The sequence below is a fragment of the Schistocerca nitens genome, chromosome 3, assembly GCF_023898315.1.
Source record: "Schistocerca nitens isolate TAMUIC-IGC-003100 chromosome 3, iqSchNite1.1, whole genome shotgun sequence".
In the NCBI taxonomy this organism is placed as follows: domain Eukaryota; kingdom Metazoa; phylum Arthropoda; class Insecta; order Orthoptera; family Acrididae; genus Schistocerca; species Schistocerca nitens.
In genome coordinates this window covers 565,604,533-565,625,153 of record NC_064616.1, presented here as the reverse complement: position 1 = coordinate 565,625,153, position 20,621 = coordinate 565,604,533, and the positions used below count along the sequence as shown (strand labels likewise).

Sequence of the window (20,621 nt, the reverse complement as noted above, 5' to 3'; positions counted from 1 at the left end):
TGAAGTATAAATTGGTAGTCCTGTGTCATTAATAATATTTGAGGAACTGTTTAAAATAAGAACAAAGGAACAAGAACTGTGCAGTAAACAATACAAACAACTGTAAGTGTAGCTAAAGTCAAACGAAAAAAAGACGTAGAAACATGAAAAGTTCACAGTTGGATAAAAATGATTATAATGTGTAAGGTATGATAATATGCCCTCCAGAAGAATGGGCTTCAGCATCATGAAAAGTGATTTTCATTTGAAGCTGATAGAAATAAATTTAATAGGAGAAATAAAGTAACAGACAGGAAAAAGTGATGGCTCATGGAATCCAAATATGAAAGATCCATTGATTTAGAACAGACTCGAATCTAATATTTTTGGAACTCATGAAGTTGAATGCACTTTTTCATAGAAGCATGAATAATTTGTTTAGTGGTTAGAATTTTGAAGGTTAAATAATTGTTGATCCGATGAAAAATAAGCTATTGGCTATGTAACCAGATGGGTGCTGGAAGAGATGCTCAGCAGTGAATATACCATATGTGTGATATCAATAAATATGATTGGTTGATAGTGGTCATATGGAGGTGTCAGGTGCTGCTTTCAAAAACCAGTAAAGTAATAAGTCATGCTGGATATAAAATAGAAGTTTGAAGGCAAGTGGTTCTAGGTAATTGTTAGTGACAAAAGAAAGTTTTGCTAAAGGGACTTGAAGTACTTAAAATGTGATGCTCCCAGTAATACAATATAGGTATTAGATTTGGGAGCTGGTAGAAAGTAGGTGCAACAGATTTTACAGTAAAAGGAAAATATTAATTTACTTAGTACATCATAATTGTTGGAAGCATTTGTGGATGTGTGGGACTTGGCCTCATATGGTGACAGCATTTTTTTTATAAACATTGATTATTTATAGGGTATGAAACAATTTAAACATGTGCTTGCCATGTTAAGAAAACTATGTGATAAGAGTTTTTGACAACTGCAGTGGGCACAGTAATGAGTGGATTGTTTTGGATTTATGTATTTAATAATTTTATTTCATGGGAATTATTTTTAAGTCTTTTGGAGAGATATTACAGAGCAAAGAAAACAAATATTGAATGGGAAGAACTTTGTGAGGTTTAAAGTATGAGTTTGTAATAGTATGGTGGATACTGTACATTTACAGCCAGTGTAGCCCTTCACTACTGATTTCAGTATTCAGCTTAATTACCTCTGTGTTTGTGACAGTAACTATTTTGTTTAAGAAATAAATTCTGTTCTGTGAATGTGCTTAGGCAACATTAATTGCTAGGAAAACATATTTTATGTAAGTTTATAGATTTTTGTCAGGTTCACAAAGTAGCTTAAGACCTTAGCTTTTAGTAAGTGACAGCAACCTTACACAGCTGCCAGTTCTCATAGCATGTCAAAGTTGTTGGAGCTGAGGACTGATAAGATATGATAATGTAAATACTTTAGGATTAAAAGGGGCCCACTCACCAAAGAATGATATGATGATGTAAATATTTTAGGATTAAAGGGGACCACTGACCAAAGAACAGAAGTATTGTTGGGTTGTTGATAGGCACAAAAAAAAAAAAAAAAAAAAAAAAAAACAAAAAAAACAAAAAAAAAACTAGGTTAACTCAATGTGTCTGCTTTTCAGTGAGTGGTCTCCTTCAGTCCTAAAGTATTTACATTCTACAAGAACTTTCTTAAAATATGTTACGATGGTCAGATGTGACACATTTTTTATTTAATGTAAAGGTACACTTCATTGTCTGATAACAGACTTTATTATTTCAAAATGCCTCTTACAGTTGACAGGGGCAAAGAATTTTACTTGCTGTTTGTTCTTTTTTTAATTTGTTGAATAATTTTTGAAGTAGGTTGATAATTTTATTGCAGGAAAAGTATTTGAGTGAGCCATATAGTGAAGAACCTGCTGACCCAGAAACAGCACGACGTTTGTTAGAATTTGGAGATGATTATCGCAATTTCTTAGACAGTCAGTCAGACTGCAGCTTGAGCAGAAGTGCCAGTAATGGTACTTCATCTCTGAGACATCGTAGGCCTCCTGTAAGTTCCTCAAGTGTGTCCAAAGAAAAGTAATTAAGTGGGCGTTGGACAACGCAGTTACGTAGTAATCATTTGTTTGTTACAGGGACCTGCTGATGACAGCTCTGTGTTTGACAGTGATTCAGACTTAGAGGACTTCAATCATGCTATTTACCTTTCTCAGGCTCAGTTAGAATACGTTGAAATGGTTATCAGTGAACATATGAGCAAGCATGCAGATTTGGTTCTTGCCCCTAGTTTGGTAAATATTCAATTTTTTTATTCAATTTCATCGTTCTGTAATAATTTTTTTTACGTCTGTTTCCTGAAGGCAGAGTACAAGGGTGCTAAAAGCAGCCATAATGTCTGTGTCATGTGATTATTATGTGCATGTATGTACCAGTTATGCCTCACTGTAAGACCAGTGTAAAAATCATTTGCTGTTGACAAACAGTTGGTCAAAAGTATGCATTTGCTGGTGACAACATTTCACTAAATAAACAAAAGTAAATGTAATTATACAGAGGTCAATGCAAGGAATAAAAATTTTTTTTGACAATAAGTAGATACTGCTTCTGATTCAAGTAATTAATGTTTACCAGTTCAGCATCTTAAAGAAGATAAACAAAATCAACACAAATTTAACAGCAAATATTGTACAGGTTCACAACATACATTTAAATGTAGGTGAATAATACTAGTAAAAACTCTTATTTAAGACCTTCATTCATGTCAATACATGCTGACCAAGATCCTCATCCAAATTTGATATGTTATTGACCAGCTATACTCATGACTTGCCTGTTGTATTAGTTTCAATGTCTTTGTATATTAACTTCACTTTTTGTAGCATATGTCTTAAGATGTAAATGATTACAGCTATGTGGGAAACAAGGAACATTTTTCTTTGAGCTGATGGAGGAATTTTTTATTAGCCCTTTTTCTAAATTTCTTTCTTGTGCCAACTCCTCAAAAAGAAAGACACAAAACATATGTTTGTGATAGCTTGTTGAAAATATAGAAATTTATGCATTGTAAATCTGAATTAACTATGTGATACTTTGAAAGGTGCTGACAGTGAAAATACCACCAACTTGAAAATTTTATACTAAATGTTTTGGATCATCTAGCATCTAGCAAGAGTTAGTTACATAAATTTCTTGTTTCAGAGACATTAGTTACCGTTGCTAGTATTCCAGTCCATAAATACTGAATTTTTTCTCCTTGACATTGCCCACTTCCTTCTCCTTAACAACCTGTTTCCTTCCCAGGTTGTTTTATTTAAAGTGCTTCATGAAGATATTTAACATTCCCAAACACTATCTACCTCAAACAACACAGTTTAGAATGCAACTGACTATTACATGGAATGCTCACTTCAATTAATTCCCAGGTTAAAATGTACTGTACCAGATGGCTCATGTGGAATGTGTGTAGAATGGAAGTCATAAAATGCAAGAAAATGTCTGGTTATTATAGCAATTAAGAGTTACAAAAGATCCTCCAGGAAGAACATTCCATATGCCAGTCACATGGGTGGCCAGAAGTTGAATTATGTTAAAAAAAGAACAGTGGTGCTTCAGGGTGACTGCGAAATAATAGAGAGAGACTGAGCCAGGGACATAGAGCATAAAGCGGTCTGCCCCGTAGGATGATTGACACTCATAAGAGGACAGTTTGACATCTTCCATGTAGGAGATCTAGAACACGGAAGGACAATATTCAGAATTGTCTCCCTGTAGGTGGACACAGGAATCAGTCACATGGCCCCCCTCCCATGTTTCTGCATTGGTTATTCAAAGTGTGCTGGACTATGCAATGTGTCGGTACAGCTCTATACTGCCTTTGGGCTTTGATCTGTCAGTTCAGTGCAAACATTTGTAGCACGTGTAGCTGGCTGGAAAGACTGGGTACCAAATATAAAATCTTAGTGACTTAGGAAGACAATAATAATCATAAATTTCTTGCAATTCACAGTGAGACTGACAATTGATATTGTACATACAGTTACTGGACTGAACAGTTTTCCCCCTTCCATATAGGCCCATGGTAGGTGGGTAAAGGAATCCTAGGAGGGCCTTACAGAGTGAGGGGTAACAGTGTTTAGTTGATGTTTCAGTAATCATAAGTATAAAATGATTTTATGGTCTGTATAGTAGACAAGTTTGTCAGTACGGTGATCCAGGTCTGGCACTTGTTGATAAGGCAGGCCTGCAAGCATGAGTTGTTAAGGGAGACAATTTATGAAACACCTGGACAACTAATATGAGAGGATGTCTGAAGGAAAATATTAGAATTTAATATGATTTTTGGATACTGAGGCCCAGTTGCAACAAGTAGTGCTTTAATTAAATGATTTAGTTAAATTTAATCAAGAGGCTAAGTTATAAGGTGAACAAAGAACAGAATCTAGATATAAATTTCAGTGCTATCAGTATGAACAAATAAAATATGGTTGAGACTGGAGTGAAATTAAAGATTAATTATTTAATACTAAATCTATAATAAAAATAGAAATTCACAGTCAGAATCAATTGTCTACCTTATTAACATTCCAGTTCCCATAACATGAACATTAACTAACCTAATCCATAAAAAAAAATGTAAAAAGAGATCAAAAATTTGACTATTACCTCATAGCATTTCCAGAAAACAACCAAAACCCATAGTAGTAGATTATTAAAAAACATTACAATAAACAAAATAAAAATGAGTGTGACACAAAAGAGTAAAGTTATTGTGGGAAGATATCACTATAGGTCTAAACAAATGGTGTTAGAATTAGCACATGGCCAGGAACTGCCAAATGTCACGTCAACAAAGACCACATGGAGAGAAGAGGCAGTAATCTATGATAGGCTACAAATTCATAATGGCTGCTTGGGAAGTTTAGGAGGAGGGGTTGGTACTCATTCCGGCAGCTGTGTCTCTGTGGTAGGAGTGAGGCGAGGGGTTAGGGTTGGGGGGGGGGGGTTAAAGTAGCTCCAGAGGAGAGGAGCTCGCATCCTGGCACGAGCAATTGTGTACTCACTACCTAAATTGGCTTGAAAACAAGGTACATTCAGATGTGGGTGCAGGAAAGCTGATTCTGATGTGATTTATTTTTTTAAGACGTGAAGGAGTTGCCTGTTCAAAAGTTGCAATGAACATAAAAATCAAAAATATACACACTATTTTAAATATTTATGAGTAATGCCTTGAAAGATGAATGGAAATACACTGACAGAAAAACTCACAACACTAAAAAATAATTAATGCAGAGTAATGAAATTTTGGGAATACATTCGTCTAGTAAAATATTTAACTGATCAACGTAGTGAGATCACAGGTTAATGTACATGTGAGATAAGCCATTGCAAATGTTATCTGCTGGTACGGTAATAACTGGTGTAACTGCCAGAATGTTGAGTGCATGCATGCAAACATGCATGCTTTTTGTTGTCCAGGTGCCAGATGTCAGTTTGAGAGATGGAGTTCCATGCCTGTTGCACTTGTTCAGTCAGTCAGTGTAGGGGTGGTTAATGCTGTTTGTGGATGATGCTGGAGTTATCGTCTGATGATGTCCCATGTGTGCTCAGTTTGAGATAGATCTTGTGATTGAGCGGGCCAAGGCAACCTGTTGACACTCGGTAGAGCTTGTTGGATTACAACAGTGGTATGTGGGTGAGCGTTATCCTGTTGGAAAACACTCTCTGGAATCCTATTCATAAACGACAGCACAACAGGCCAAATCACTAGAATGATAGACAAATTTGCAGTCAGGGTGCGTGAGATAACCGTGAGAGTGCTCCTGCTGCCATATGAAATCGCACCTCAGACTGTAACTCTTTAGTAGAGCTCCAGTGTGTGTGTAGCATGCACACAGATTGGTTGCAGGTCCTCAATTGGCTTCCCCCTAAGCACCACCGAGGCAGAACCAGCTTTCATCAGAAAATCCAACAGACCTCCATCCAACCTGCCCTCAAATGAGCTCTTGTTTGACACCACTGAAGTCAAAAATGGCAGTGGTTTGGGGTCAGTGCAATGCACACTACAGGTGTCTGACTTGGAGTTGTCCTTGAAGTAACCAATTTGTAGCAGTTTGTTGTCACTGTGGCGCCAATTGCTGCTCAAATTTCTTTTGCAGATGCAATACAATGTGCCAGAGCCATACCTCAAAACACAATGGTCTTCCTTCTCAGTAGTGCCACATGACAGTAGGGTGTGTCATTTTGGAGGACAAAAATAAAATTTCATGATTTTTGTGAATGAGGGAGTTTCAAAAATGCCTTTTGATGTATAATATCATAATTTAAAGGTTTTTCTTTTTTGATAAACATTTGATTTGGTAAATTGGCACTTGATTCTAATGTATATTGAAAGGGCATGAATTGATATAAACTCCACCAAAATTTGCTCAAAAACTGGTTTAATGAACTCAAACAATTTTCTGTACATACTGTTTCTATTGTCAAACTCTGAAAACACAACTCTTAAAATTGTAAAAAGCTACAACCAACAATATTTATCAAGTCTTACTTTGATTCATTCCTAGACATCATTCTTCTGCTTACTTCCTGGCATCTAATTTATCCTTCTCATTTCTCTTGAGTATAACTCAGACAGGAGCATCTGTTACTTGTTCCACTCACCTTTCTATGGACTTCCCATGACATGGCCACTTTGGAACTTCTATAGGCTCTTGAACAAACTTCCTAATGTCTGATATTTTGAGTTTACAAGTAAATGGAGGTTAATATTTGTATTTACTGCAAGAGTTTTCCTAGGGTGAACAGATAGGTCTCCTGGTGTATCATCATCTCCATTTGTCAGTTTAGTTATCTTCTGGACCCCTGCTTTCCTTTCTTCTTGTTCTTCTGAGCATAAAAGTGTCTCAAGCATCATTTCACTAAATGCAAAGCATGATGAATGTTGGCTAAATAATATCTGCTACTGCCTTCTTTCACCCGAGAGTAATTAGATTTGACATTAAACCAGCAGGGATAGTAAATGCCTATAATATACTCCATAAGAAATTGTAACACCTTCAAGCTGTTGTCTTTAAGGCCAAATTTCAAAAAGCATATGCGGCAAATCCTGTTTGCAGTTGTTAACCACTGAGAGTGGCCTTACAGGGCCAATTTCTAATAATGGCAGAACAGTTAGAGTTGGTCCACCTGTCCTTATAGAATGAGTTATCCTGTAACTATAGGCCAGATCTATAAAGAGATTTTTGACAGCAGAGTCACTCTGTGGAACTGAAGGGTATGGAAAAGATATTCTGACAAATGAGGGATTGATTTCAAGTTCTGTTGTACTATCAAACATCTTGCCAATCTTATCACTCCATTTGTTGGTAGACAAAGTTTTCTCATTCAACTGTTTGATCAAGTGATGCAAAGGTAGTTTATTAGTATGAAGAGCACAAAACAACCAGATAAGTTTACGATTCTGCTTTGTCTCAACCCAATGTCTTGACTACTCCTTTCCGACCAGTGTTGAAATTTGTTGAGTCACTGTCAATAGCCTGCAAATTTTAATCAATGCTGTTTTTCATAAATATAGCCAAAAGATGATTAGCAATAACTTCAGCAGGTTTTCTTTTCATTAAGTCTCAAATGGCAATGGTATCTTCCACCCGTCTCACTGCAAACAGTAATGCTATCCTTTCACAACAGTTGGAGACTGATTACTTCAGTTACCTGCTTTGTGACAGATGATAGTAGAATCTTGGCATCCATCAAAGAAAATACATTAACTCTTGCCTGTCCTGCACTGATCATGAAATTCTTCATCAAGTTGTGTCATGACTTTTCCTTTGCTCCTTTTAACTCATTGTGATCAACCACAAGTCTCCTGTTTCATTCAGTAATTAACACAGAACCAAATATGCAGTAGTTGTAACAGCAGCTGTAGCACATACCTAATACTTCGCAATGCAATGTTATGCAACTGTAATGTCTTATACTGCCATACAATTGAAGTAGAAAGTATGTCAGAATCATCACATGGTATCTGCAAAGGATCTTCAGAATCTTCATCTTTAATATCAGTTGTCTCTTCACCTTGTTAGTAGAAAAGAATTTCATTTGGTTGTAATGTTAACTCTTCTTTCATTTGCCGGCCGGAGTGGCTGAGCGGTTCTAGGGGCTACAGTCTGGAACTGCGAGACCGCTACGGTCGCAGGTCCGAATCCTGCCTGGGGCATGGATGTCTGTGATGTCCTTAGGTTAGTTAGGTTTAAGTAGTTCTAAGTTCTATGGGACTGATGACCTCAGATGTTAAGTCCCATAGTGCTCAGAGCCAGTTTTCTTCCTTCATTTGCTGCATATATTCAGAAATTATTTTTAATTTGTCTTATTACCTCTTGTGCTTTTTACTTTGACTGTGCTCAGATATATTGGGTAATTGAATGTGCTCCTGTCCAACAGATCCAACCTTCTCTCTTTGACCTTTAATAAACACTTGGAGATGTGCACTTCCTGTTTACAGTCAGCACCATCTGGACATGGACCCTCAAATTCTGAACATAGCTTAATTTCACACTTGCAACTAAGGATATCGAAAAGCTTGTCTAACATTGCTGTGAAAGCCGCCTTCATTTCAAGCTTTCCTCTGCCAGGTGATAAGATTTCGGCCTTTTCCCAGTTTTCTTCTATTTTCTTCAGGACTGTGACTCTCGAATTTAAAATTGTCGCCACAAAACAAATGTTTGCTAGCCCACACTTTTGAAGCACTTTCTGATAAATATAAATATCCTTTGCAAGAGTGGCTACTTCATAATTTCTGACATTCTCTCCCCTCTGTTGTCTTAGCAGAAGCCCATATCTTAGAACATCACACAGAGTTGGGCGTTGAGAAGGCAGCATTTCTCTACTAGTTCCAATGATGTTACTCATGTGAGTGGTAGTGACCAGTCTTGTCTTTCTTTTTCTAGTCGTGATCTGATTTTCAGATTTTGCAAGTGGAAAAAATTATTTGTGCCTGGAAAAAGAAATACACGAAAATGTCACTATTTGTGTGATAATAAAATGGCACTGCTTCAAATGAGTAATACTTGTTTGAAAACTTTTGAGTCACATAAAAGAAGTTCACAGATTTTATAGTATGTTCTTAAGCTTAGAGTAGAAGTACAGACTAAATAATGATAAGAAGGCACTTCTTGAAAGAAAACAGTTTGCTGTGAATTGTACACAAAATGACAAAAATAGCATGATATTGAATTAGTTCACAATGTAATTCACATTTCACATAGATATCATTGGGAATTGCTAACGTAAACACAACATTATGACCCCCACTCAGTTTTTGCAAAACAATGTCAAAATATTTGACATGCCTTAATGCGACAGTCCAGAGCACAGTCTTCTTGCGACTCTTCTCGCAACTCTATTACGCAATCTTGTTCAAACTCGGTGAGGTGTTGATAATGATGCCTTGTCACCTTAAAGGCATTCTTGACTAACATGAACTCAACACCTTCAATCTCAAGGGTAACTAACACTCAAGGCTGTTAAAGTGTGTATTTAAAGCAAACCTTATTTGTATCTTCATAGTGGTGCTACTAGCTCCACTCTTACATGACTAAGTGTGAAATTTGAATAGACATAATCTTTCAGACGTAGAAAAATCATTTGTCACACAACTCCTTCTTGGTGTTCTGTTTTTTCCAGACAGTGTAGATGTGTCAAAACAGGAGACATAATTAATTTACTTCAGGACAACTCAACATTAAGCAAAGAGAGCTTCACTGCAAGTTTAAACACAGCCAAAACCTCTCAGACAAACAGAAGCTAAACAATGTCAAAGTTAGTGTAAGGAGGGCTATGCGTGAAGCGTTCATTGAATTCGAAAGTAAAATTCTATGTACCGACTTGACAGAAAATCCTAGGAAGTTCTGGTCTTCCGTTAAATCAGTAAGTGACTCGAAACAGCATATCCAGACACTCCAGGATGATGATGGCATTGAAACAGAGGATGACACGCGCAAAGCTGAAATACTAAACACCTTTTTCCAAAGCTGTTTCACAGAGGAAGACCGCACTGCAGTTCCGTCTCTAAATCCTCGCACAAACGAAAAAATGGCTGACATCGAAATAAGTGTCCAAGGAATAGAAAAGCAACTGGAATCACTCAACAGAGGAAAGTCCACAGGACCTGACGGGATACCAATTCGATTCTACACAGAGTACGCGAGGGAACTTGCCCCCCTTCTAACAGCCGTGTACCGCAAGTCTCTAGAGGAATGGAAGGTTCCAAATGATTGGAAAAGAGCACAGGTAGTCCCAGTCTTCAAGAAGGGTCGTCGAGCAGATGTGCAAAACTATAGACCTATATCTCTGACGTTGATCTGTTGTAGAATTTTAGAACACTGTAGGACTCACCATGGATTCCGGAAACAGCGATCTTGTGGGACCCAACTCGCTTTATTTGTTCATGAGACCCAGAAAATATTAGATACAGGCTCCCAGGTAGATGCTATTTTCCTTGACTTCCGGAAGGCGTTTGATACAGTTCCGCACTGTCGCCTGATAAACAAAGTAAGAGCCTACGGAATATCAGACCAGCTGTGTGGCTGGATTGAAGAGTTTTTAGCAAACAGAGCACAGCATGTTGTTATCAATGGAGAGACGTCTCCAGACGTTAAGGTAACCTCTGGCATGCCACAGGGGAGTGTTATGGGACCATTGCTTTTCACAATATATATAAAGGACCTAGTAGATAGTGTCGGAAGTTCCATGCGACTTTTCGCGGATGATACAGAGAAGTTACAGCATTAGAAAATTTTAGCGAAATGCAGGAAGATCTGCAGCGGATAGGCACTTGGTGCAGTGAGTGGCAACTGACCCTTAACATAGACAAATGTAATGTATTGCGAATACATAGAAAGAAGGATCCTTTATTGTATGATTATATGATAGCGGAACAAACACTGGTAGCAGTTACTTCTGTAAAATATCTGGGAGTATGTGTGCGGAACGGTTTGAAGTGGAATGATCACATAAAATTAATTGTTGGTAAGGTGGGTACCAGGTTGAGATTCATTGGGAGAGTCCTTAGAAAATGTAGTCCATCAACAAAGGAGGTGGCTTCCAAAACACTCGTTCGACCTATACTTGAGTATTGCTCATCAGTGTGGGATCCGTACCAGATCAGGTTGACGGAGGAGATAGAGAAGATCCAAAGAAGAGCGGCGCGTTTCGTCACAGGGTTATTTGGTTACCGTGATAGCGTTATGGAGATGTTTAGCAAACTCAAGTGGCAGACTCTGCAAGAGAGGCGCTCTGCATTGCGGTGTAGCTTGCTCGCCAGGTTTAGAGGGGGTGCGTTTCTGGATGAGGTATAGAATATATTGCTTCCCCCTACTTATACCTTCCGAGGAGATCACGAATGTAAAATTAGAGAGATTCGAGCGAGCACGGAGGCTTTCAGACAGTCGTTCTTCCCGCAAACCATATGCGACTGGAACAGAAAAGGGAGGTAATGACAGTGGCACGTGAAGTGCCCTCCGCCACACACCATTGGGTGGCTTGCGGAGTATAAATGTAGATGTAGATGTAGAAATCATATGAACTTCAGAATTAGGTAGCAGTTTGCAAACATACATAGATTGCGAGGCAAACTGTACATCCCTTTCAGTGACACTGAATAAATAATACATAAAATATAAAAAAACTGAAGAGGGTTATTCATAGTCAAAAAAATAGACTAACTAAAATCCTGACCAATGTAATAAAGATATTGATGTCATTGAATATGTTAGACTCTATAAAACTATATTTAAAAGAGTTGTCAAGGTGGAAAAAGAATTGGCAAATAACAGGCTAATTTAAAACCACAAAAATGAGACAAAGACTGTGTGTCAGTCATTAAATCTGAGTTAGGTGTTAGAGACTGTAGCCAAGAAATTTCAAAAATTATCATTAAAGGATACACTACTGTAAGTCCAACTCAAATACTAGAGTGCTTTAATGAATTCTTTATAAATCTAGTGAAGTCTGATGTAAAAGTAACAGATTATCACAAAAAAGTAAACCCCTTTGGCCTAAATGAAAACTCTGAAAACTTTACAAAATTTTTCAAAATTTCTGTGAAGGATGTAGAACATGCAGGCCTAGCATTAAAAAACTAAAAATCTGCAGGTTGGGATGGAGTAGCTACCAATGTTACTAAAGCAGTACACAATAAAATTACAAACCCGCAACTCAAATAATAAATCAATGTTTTGTAGAGGGCTGTTTCCAGATGTACTGAAATATGCTGAAGTCAAACCGCTCTTCTAAAAGGGATCAAGAGATATCATGGGAAATTATCATCCTATCTCAATTCTCCCAGTCATATCTAAAACACCTCAAAAACTTGCTGTTGCCCAAATCCAAAACTTCATTGCAAAATATTATTGTTGTGGATTGGCAGGAGCCAACCCACGGAGTTGAGAGGAAGCCGAAAGGCACGCGTTTATGCTGACGCAGGCTGGCGTGAGGTCTGGAACAGGACAAGGAAATATGAACTTAGAAACATGGACGCAGATGGTGGAAATACTTAACTTTAATCCATTAATGTTGAACGTAGCTCTTGTCTGTACATTCTTTACATTATCAATAGCAACTGATAATGGCGCCTTGCTAGGTCGTAGCAAATGACGTAGCTGAAGGCTATGCTAACTATCGTCTCGGCAATTGAGAGGGTATTTTGTCAGTGAACCATCGCTAGCAAAGTCGGCTGTACAACTGGGGCGAGTGCTAGGAAGTCTCTCTAGACCTGCCGTGTGGTGGTGTTCAGTCTGCAATCACTGATAGTGGCGACCCACGGGTCCGACGTATACTAACGGACCGCGACCGATTTAAAGGCTACCACCTAGCAAGTGTGGTGTCTAGCGGTGACACCACAATTATGTTATTGTAAACCATTAATTTGGTTTTCAACAAGGGAAAAACACCATAGTTGCAGTGAACAGTTTCACTGAGAAAATAAGTACATCATTAGAAAAGAGCAGTAAGGTGGTAGGAATTACCTGTCACCTCACAAAGGTATTTTATTCTGTAAACCATACATTGCTTATTTACAAACTTGAAAAGTATGGCATTAATGGTGATGCCCTACAATCATACTTATCAAACAGAAAGCAAAGAGTTTGCATCTTTTTAAATGGGGCAAATTATTATTCTGTCGGGGGGGGGGGGGGGGGGGGGAGTTATGATCTCAGGATGTTCCACAAGGCTCCTTATTAGGTCTAGTCCTGTTTCTCCTCTGTGTTAATGGTTGGTTGGTTTTGCGGAAGGAGACCAGACAGCGTGGTCATCGGTCTCATCGGATTAGGGAAGGATGGGGAAGGAAGTCGGCCGTGCCCTTTCAGAGGAACCATCCCGGCATTTGCCTGGAGTGATTTAGGGAAATCACGGAAAACCTAAATCAGGATGGCCGGACGCGGGATTGAACCGTCGTCCTCTGTGTTAATGGCTTACCATTAAATATCAGCTCTGTGCCAGTTATGTTTGCATATGGTACTTCTGTGTTAATTGAAAATCAGGTTTCAGAAAAAATCTCAATCTTAGGAACTTGGTTTCAGGTAAGTAGGTTGAATCTGAACATATATAACATTCACATGATGCAATTCAAAACCAAATAGTCAAAATGTAATTAGATTAAGAGTGTTCACAACAACCAAGATATAGAAGAAGCTGTCTCAGCATATTCTTAGGTTTAAATGCATATAAAAATTTGAGCTGGCAGGCACACATTGAGTACCTAGCAAACAAATTGATTAGCTTTGTATTTGGAATGCAGAAACACTCGTGTTTAGAATAATAACAGAACACCATGAACGACTAGAGATAGGACGTTCATATTCACAGGACATATACATTAGTATCTTCTACAGAAATGATTAGCATTTGAACCATATCAGCCTGCATGTTCAAGTTCAGCATTGATATTTTGGTACAATATCACCTGCCGGTAAAATGTGCCTGCAGCTCTCATTGTCACTATAAACTGAAGCTAATGGGTCAGTGTGATTTGAGCAGATGTGCAGGATGACTCACAAACATATGCATGAAACATACCATTAAATCAGTGAGTTTGAAAGAGGGTGCATTATTGGCATGAGGGAATGTGATGCATCAATCCAGGAAATTGCTGCTCGTGTGGGACGAAGTGTTTCGGCAGTGCAACTGGTGTGTGCAGTATGTTTCACAGAAGGCTTTAGAACATGATGAGATGGATCAGGTCACACTACACCCCCCCCACCCCCCTCTTCCCTTTGAGAAGATCAACAACTCATCCAGATGGCATTGCAGGACACATCGGCATCCTCGTCAGCTCTAGCACAACAGTGGGATAGTGTTACACATTGTACACTATCAGGGATGACAGTCTGTCACCATTTCTTTTGGCTTGGGTTATGCACGTTGTCCACTTCACCGCTCACTTTTGATGAATGTGCAGAAACATGCTAGATAGCAATGGTGTATGGAAAGATATCACTGGGGACAGGAATGGCATCAGATAGTGTTTTTTGATGAATTGAGGTTCTCTTTGTTTGAAAATGATGGCTGCATGTTGGTTTACCACAGAAGGGGGAGTGGCATCACAGTGACTGCATTTTCACAGGACATACATTGCCAACTCAAGGCCTTATGGTATGGGGCGCTATTGGGTGCACCCGAAAATCACAGTTGGTGCATATCCAGGGCATTGACCAGTGTGACCTATGTGAATGACCTCCTGCGATCCGTAGCCATACCCTTTCTGCGCAACACCCCAGATGCCATTCTTCAGCAAGACAATGCACGACCATGTCTTCTTGGTGTCACGGGATGTGAGCCTTTTGCTCTGGCCTGCCATATCACCAGACCTGTCACCAGTGAAAAATGTGTGGGATATGTGAAACAATGGGTGCAGTGCTGTGACCCAATGCCAGTCACCATGGATGAACTTTGGAGCCAGGTGAATGCAGCATGGATGGCTACATCACAGGACAGCATTCGCGCCTTATACATATCGATGCCATCATGCATGGAACAAGTTATCAGGGCCCATGGCAGACCCTGTGCCTACTAGGCAACAGGACACTTGCTGAACCGAGGTGACTGAAATGCTAATCATTTCTTCAGAACATACTAATGTACATCTCCTGTGAATATGAATATCCTATCATTAGTCATTGAAGGAGTTCTGTTTTTTTTTTCTGTACGTGAGTGTATTATCGACTGCCACAAACTGTATGCCCAGGGACCTCAGTACCTGGGATTGAAAAGTAGTAATGAATTAAAAGGGAACAAGTAAATGCGGATGAAATTAGGTCCACTTGAAAGAAAGCTATATGAGGTACAGACACAGAAATGTTAGTACTCATTGGATGAATTCATGGAGGACAAACTGGAAATTTGAGCTATATACAATGTGTTACATATTCCAGGAAATATCATTATAGTGTTATTATTTATTTTAGTGCTATTATTTATTAGTGTAGAAATCATTGTAACTGTATGAGCCCTGTTCAAAAAGTTCCGGAACTTTGTCCACAAATTTTTTTCTGCATTAACGTTTTACTTATTGTGCATGATCTCCTTTGAAATACTCTCCTCCACAATTGATAAACTGCTCCCAAGGCCTTTTCCACTTCTGGAAGCAGTGTTGGTTTGCTTCTTGCTGGATTGTGCCAAGTACCATCTGTGAATTTTCTTTTATTTCATCTATAATTGGAAATCTTCATTCTTCCAGTAGGGTTTTCAATTTGGTAATAAAAAGAAAAAGTGTGCAGGGGCCAGGTCTAGAGAGTACGGAGGATGAGACAGGACAGTTATTTCATTTTCTGTGTAGCAGTCACACAACCAACAGGGATGAATGTGCTGCTGCATCATTGTGATGCAAGAGCCATGAATACTCTCACCATATTTCCTCCTCACGTTTTCTCACAGGCATCACAACATGTCCCGATAGCACCGTCAATTAACAGTTTGTCCCTTTGGTCTGAATTTATGATGAACTAATCCTATAAAGTCAAAGAAAACTATCAGCATGGCTTTGACAATTGACCTGACCTGACAAGCTTGTTTTGGTCTTGGATAATCCTTCCTGACCCATTGTGAAGACTGAACTGTGGTCTCAACATCATAACCATAGACCCACATCTTATTGCCAGTTACAATTCTCTTAAGGAACATCTAGTTGTTAAGAAACATCTTGTTCCCATTTATGCAATCCGAAAGCTCTTCACAGATCGTGAGGCGAAGGTCTTTCTGGTCTCTACTCATGAACCATGGGACAAACTTCGCAGCAATACAATGCATTCCAGGATGCTGTCAGGATTTCATGACATAAGCCAACTGAAATGTTACTTTCTCCTGCAATCTCTTGGAAAGTCTGTATTTGATTGGCATGCACAATTTCGTTGACATTCCTGATGTAAGTATCATTGGTAGATGTCGAATGGCACTCTGAATGGGGGTCACCTTGAACTTCCATCTGGCCTTTTTTTAAATCATGTGAACCATTTGCAGCACCAACTTCCTGCATCATTTGGTGTGTCTCTGTAAAGGTTTTCTTGAGTTTCATGCAAAATTTAATGCAGACACATTGCTCCTCTAACTCTTCCATCTTGAAATTTTGCAAACTGTGTGACATAATTTTCTACTCAATACAGCGCTGAACAATAACTAACGGACATACAACAATGAAACTTCTGGCAGTTACACATTAAACATAAGTGTGTGCTGGGATGCAAGCTGCATTTCGCTCCAGTTTTTTGAACAGACCTTGTATTATAAATTTTTGATATGTCTCCTGTACTTAAACCAAATGTATTGCAAGTATATATCATGAGTTGAATAAACCCAACTTCACAGTTCCATATGCATGTATGAAAAATACTGATAACCACTACAGGAGTTGCCATAAAAGACTGTGCTTGTAGCATTTCATAATGCAATATTTGATCTGAAGGTTTTGCCAGGTTATGGCAGTAGCAAATACAAAGAGGTGGTCACCTTAGGCCTAACACATGAAATTTACTTAAAAGTAACTGATCTAACACAGTTTAATGGAGAACAATAATAACTTCAGTATGTGGTCGGCACTAGGCATTTAGAATCTAAAGATTGTCACACATCATAAAAGAGTTTATAGCAGAGTAACCATACAATTAGATGAACACAATAGTCATTATACCCACAAGGTCACAGACTACATGTATAAAAACCATCTTTAAAAGGAATTTAAAAATAAATGGTTTGTGTATAGAGGTCCAGTTACTGTAGTTGTTGTACAGAAATTTAGTTTATGCATTGATAGCACTGGCCTGCTGAAGGTACCTGTGGCACATTAGCTTCAGTTTGAAATATAAATTGATATAACAAGTTTATTTAACTAGAAAGAATACATGTCTACTGCCATGAGTTAAGTACAATGTAAGAATTAATTACTTTAGAAAGACAATAGCATCTTGAATAAGAAAAAAACAGTATTAACAAAATGTCTCTTCTCGAGTTTGGAAATAACAGCAAGGTGTATACATGGAGGCTAAAGGCATGAACAAAACAGTCGCTTCATGTACAAAGAGTAATCATCAAAATTTTCAGTGGCTTAGCTGAACTTAGTAATTACGCAATGAACAACGCTAGCAAAGTTTCAGTCCCGATGGGACAGTCCAAATACTAATGTGATTAACTGAAACTATATAGTTCCAGAGACTTTTTCTGGTCTTGGGCATCTTTGCTGTATATGTACAGACTGAAGTGACAAATGAAAATTTGTACCAAGGCTGGGATTCAAATTCATGTCTCCTACTCACTAGGCAGATGTGCTAACCACTATGCTACCGTGGCACAATGGCTTTTTGCACAACTGCACAGACTACCCTAACACGCCTCCCTCCTCATTCCAAATTCCTATTCATGCCCCAGCCCACTTGGTATTTCCACTAAACTTGAACAGCATCATAGAGACTCTCCAACTTCACTCTAATAGCACCTCAGCATCTGGCTAGTGAGCAAGAGACCCAGGTTTGAATTCCGGGCTTGGTGCAAATTTTCATTCATCACTTGAATCTGCATATATACACCACAGATGTTTGACACTTGAAAAGGTCTCTGGAACCATGTAGTTTCATTTGATTAAAAACACCTATGCTTGGGTTTCAGGCAGGATTCCCATCTCATTCATTGCTGAGGTGCTAATAGCAATACAGTTGGAGTACCTCTGCAATGCTGTTAGAGTTTAAGAGGAATACCAAGTGGGCTGAGATGTGAATGGAATTTTGTTTGAGGTGGGAGGCATGCTGTAGTCGTCCGTGCACTTCTGCAAAGCTATTGTACCAGGGTGGCATAGTGGTTAGTGCATCTGTTTAGTGAACAGGAAACCCAGATTTGAAACCTGACCTTGGTACAACTTTTGATTCATTACTTCAGTCTATATACAATGATGTGATTGTTCTGAAGTTAGAATCAGTACAAGTTAAGGTCCCAGGAGGACAGTCCAGTATCAACATTATATTTCGAGGAAACACAGCCAAGTCCAGTTTAGCACTAATGAAACAAAGACGTGAAGTCTTACCAGGCCCCCTAGCTTATCACTGAGATGGAAATTGGCATCATCAGTGTAGCAGCTCCAAAGATATTCCTGATTAATGGAATGCTACTGCATTTAGCACCTGGCTAAGGAAGTCTATTCAGGGTGCACTGGCTCTCCGTGACCAAGGACTGGCCTAAATACAGCCCCAGGTGCCAGGATACAGCCGGTACTATTTTTGGTCACCCATGACCTGAATAGGGAAAAAGTCCACGAGGCCAGTGACCTCTGGATGGCAGTTACATTGCCATCTTGTGGCTATGCAAAATACAGAGTTCAAGTGTCTTCTGCAAGGAAGATGGCTGCCCACATAGCCTGGCTGTAATGTGGGTTGTTGGCAGAGTAGGTATAGGCCCATTATACAGCAATTACTGTAAATCCCTTCACAAACTCCTTGATGCATATTTCTCATGGTAACTATACATATAGTAATGCTTTCTGACTTTCAGAGCTGCATTGTGCTTTAGGGACTCAGAATTAAACTCTGACATAGCTCATGTTAGCATTCAACTGAACCTGGTATTTCATGTATCGTATACAGCTCCCTGGTTGTCATATGGCAACTTCAACTTTTAACACATTCATCATAAAACTCTTAAAACAGCATACAATCATAATCTGCATGCCTCATTGTAACTAATGATCTTGTATATTTGCATTGCTGGCTGAGATGTATTTCAGTACTGTGTAGCTCACCTATGCTGTCAAAGATTGCCACATGACTTATGTAGGTAATATCCTGAAAGTCTATCATTATATGTGAGTGTTGACCAACCTGGTATTCGTGGGTGCTAAGTATATAAAAACTGAATTTCATTCTGAGAAGATTCTCCAGAATACTTCTTTCCTCTGTAGCTGTCTCAGTAATGTTACTACTACTACTACTACTACTACTACTACTACTATAGTCTTTGCTTTAAAATATAGTGAGATAAACAAGTGAAAGAGAATTAAATTGTATCTGTGGGTGAGGTTTGAAAGGTTTAGTATCCCATCTGACTGAGATGACTTTTTAAGGCAAAACTAATGCTCTGTAAAAGAAGTTTGAATTCAATTAGTAACATTTTAAGAAGTTGCTCTCATACCTTTTTTGCTAAATTAATTGAATGGGCGTAGTATTCAATTTGTAAATTGTGTGTCAGGCATTCCACTGTGTTAAAATTGGAGTGAAAATGCATATATTCCATCTCTCCACACTCTTCAGTGTGAATGATGACCCCTAGATAATTTGCATTTTTTTCCTTTTTTTATCACAATTGAGTATTGGAACTTCTTCTATCCAGCATCTTTTATTGTACCTCATTCCATGTGAATAGTGTGTACACTAGCAAAATGCTTTGCATCACCACTCCTCCAGTTCAGTCTACCATTTGTATTATTTGTGATGAATGTTCATCTCCTCATTTTCTTCTATTTTTTTTATATTTATTTATTTAATGCCCTCGCCCCCCCCTCCTCTCTTTGCCTCGCACGGATTTAGAATTGCTCTCATTTCATGAGCATGTTATGCTCTTCACCACATTGTTATTGTTATCATTCCACCCATTCTAACTTGTCTGATAATTATTAAGAAAATATCAGCTTCATTCAGTATTAGCTGCATGCTCACTTTACTGAGGTTTGTTGGTTGGCTTCATTGATTTGTTTTCCTAAATTATTTCACATGACTATACTGTGATAGTGCTTCAATAAATGTGGACTCCCACTAAAAAAAGTACATCCATAACCCCCCCCCCCTTTTCTCTCCAACTTCATTACCTCCCTCTGCAGCAAATGGCATTGAAATGAAAGCTGTGTCTTCAAAGATGAAAATGGTCTTAAGCTATATCATAACACAGACCAATCCAGATCCCTCTCCTCCCAGGCAAAATAGTGGTTTAACAACATGGTAGAAAGGGCACTATAACTTTATTCTGCAGAGATATTTGCTAAAATAATTTCTCACTTGGAAGAAAGGAAGGCTTCCTTATTAGGTTATTATGACCCACTGATGTAAGTGTTTACATTCTGCCAGTAGCCCAATAAGGCATTAGGCTCTTATA

At 38.6% G+C, this 20,621-nt stretch overlaps 1 protein-coding gene and 1 long non-coding RNA gene across 2 annotated transcripts in view; one reads left to right on the top strand and one right to left on the bottom strand.

Annotated features, from left to right (window-relative positions):
* The window catches only part of LOC126248471 (klarsicht protein), an 892,903-nt gene that overhangs the window by 701,807 nt on the left and 170,475 nt on the right, over positions 1-20,621 (top strand). Inside the window, exons 16-17 of the mRNA XM_049949484.1 lie at positions 1,882-2,052; positions 2,138-2,293. Coding sequence (XP_049805441.1) covers positions 1,882-2,052; positions 2,138-2,293 — 327 coding nt within the window. The remainder of the gene's footprint in view (positions 1-1,881; positions 2,053-2,137; positions 2,294-20,621) is intronic.
* Positions 6,525-20,621, bottom strand: part of LOC126248472 (uncharacterized) — a 31,462-nt gene continuing 17,365 nt past the window's right edge. Inside the window, exon 3 of the long non-coding RNA XR_007545491.1 lies at positions 6,525-8,994. This is a non-coding gene — a long non-coding RNA (uncharacterized LOC126248472). The remainder of the gene's footprint in view (positions 8,995-20,621) is intronic.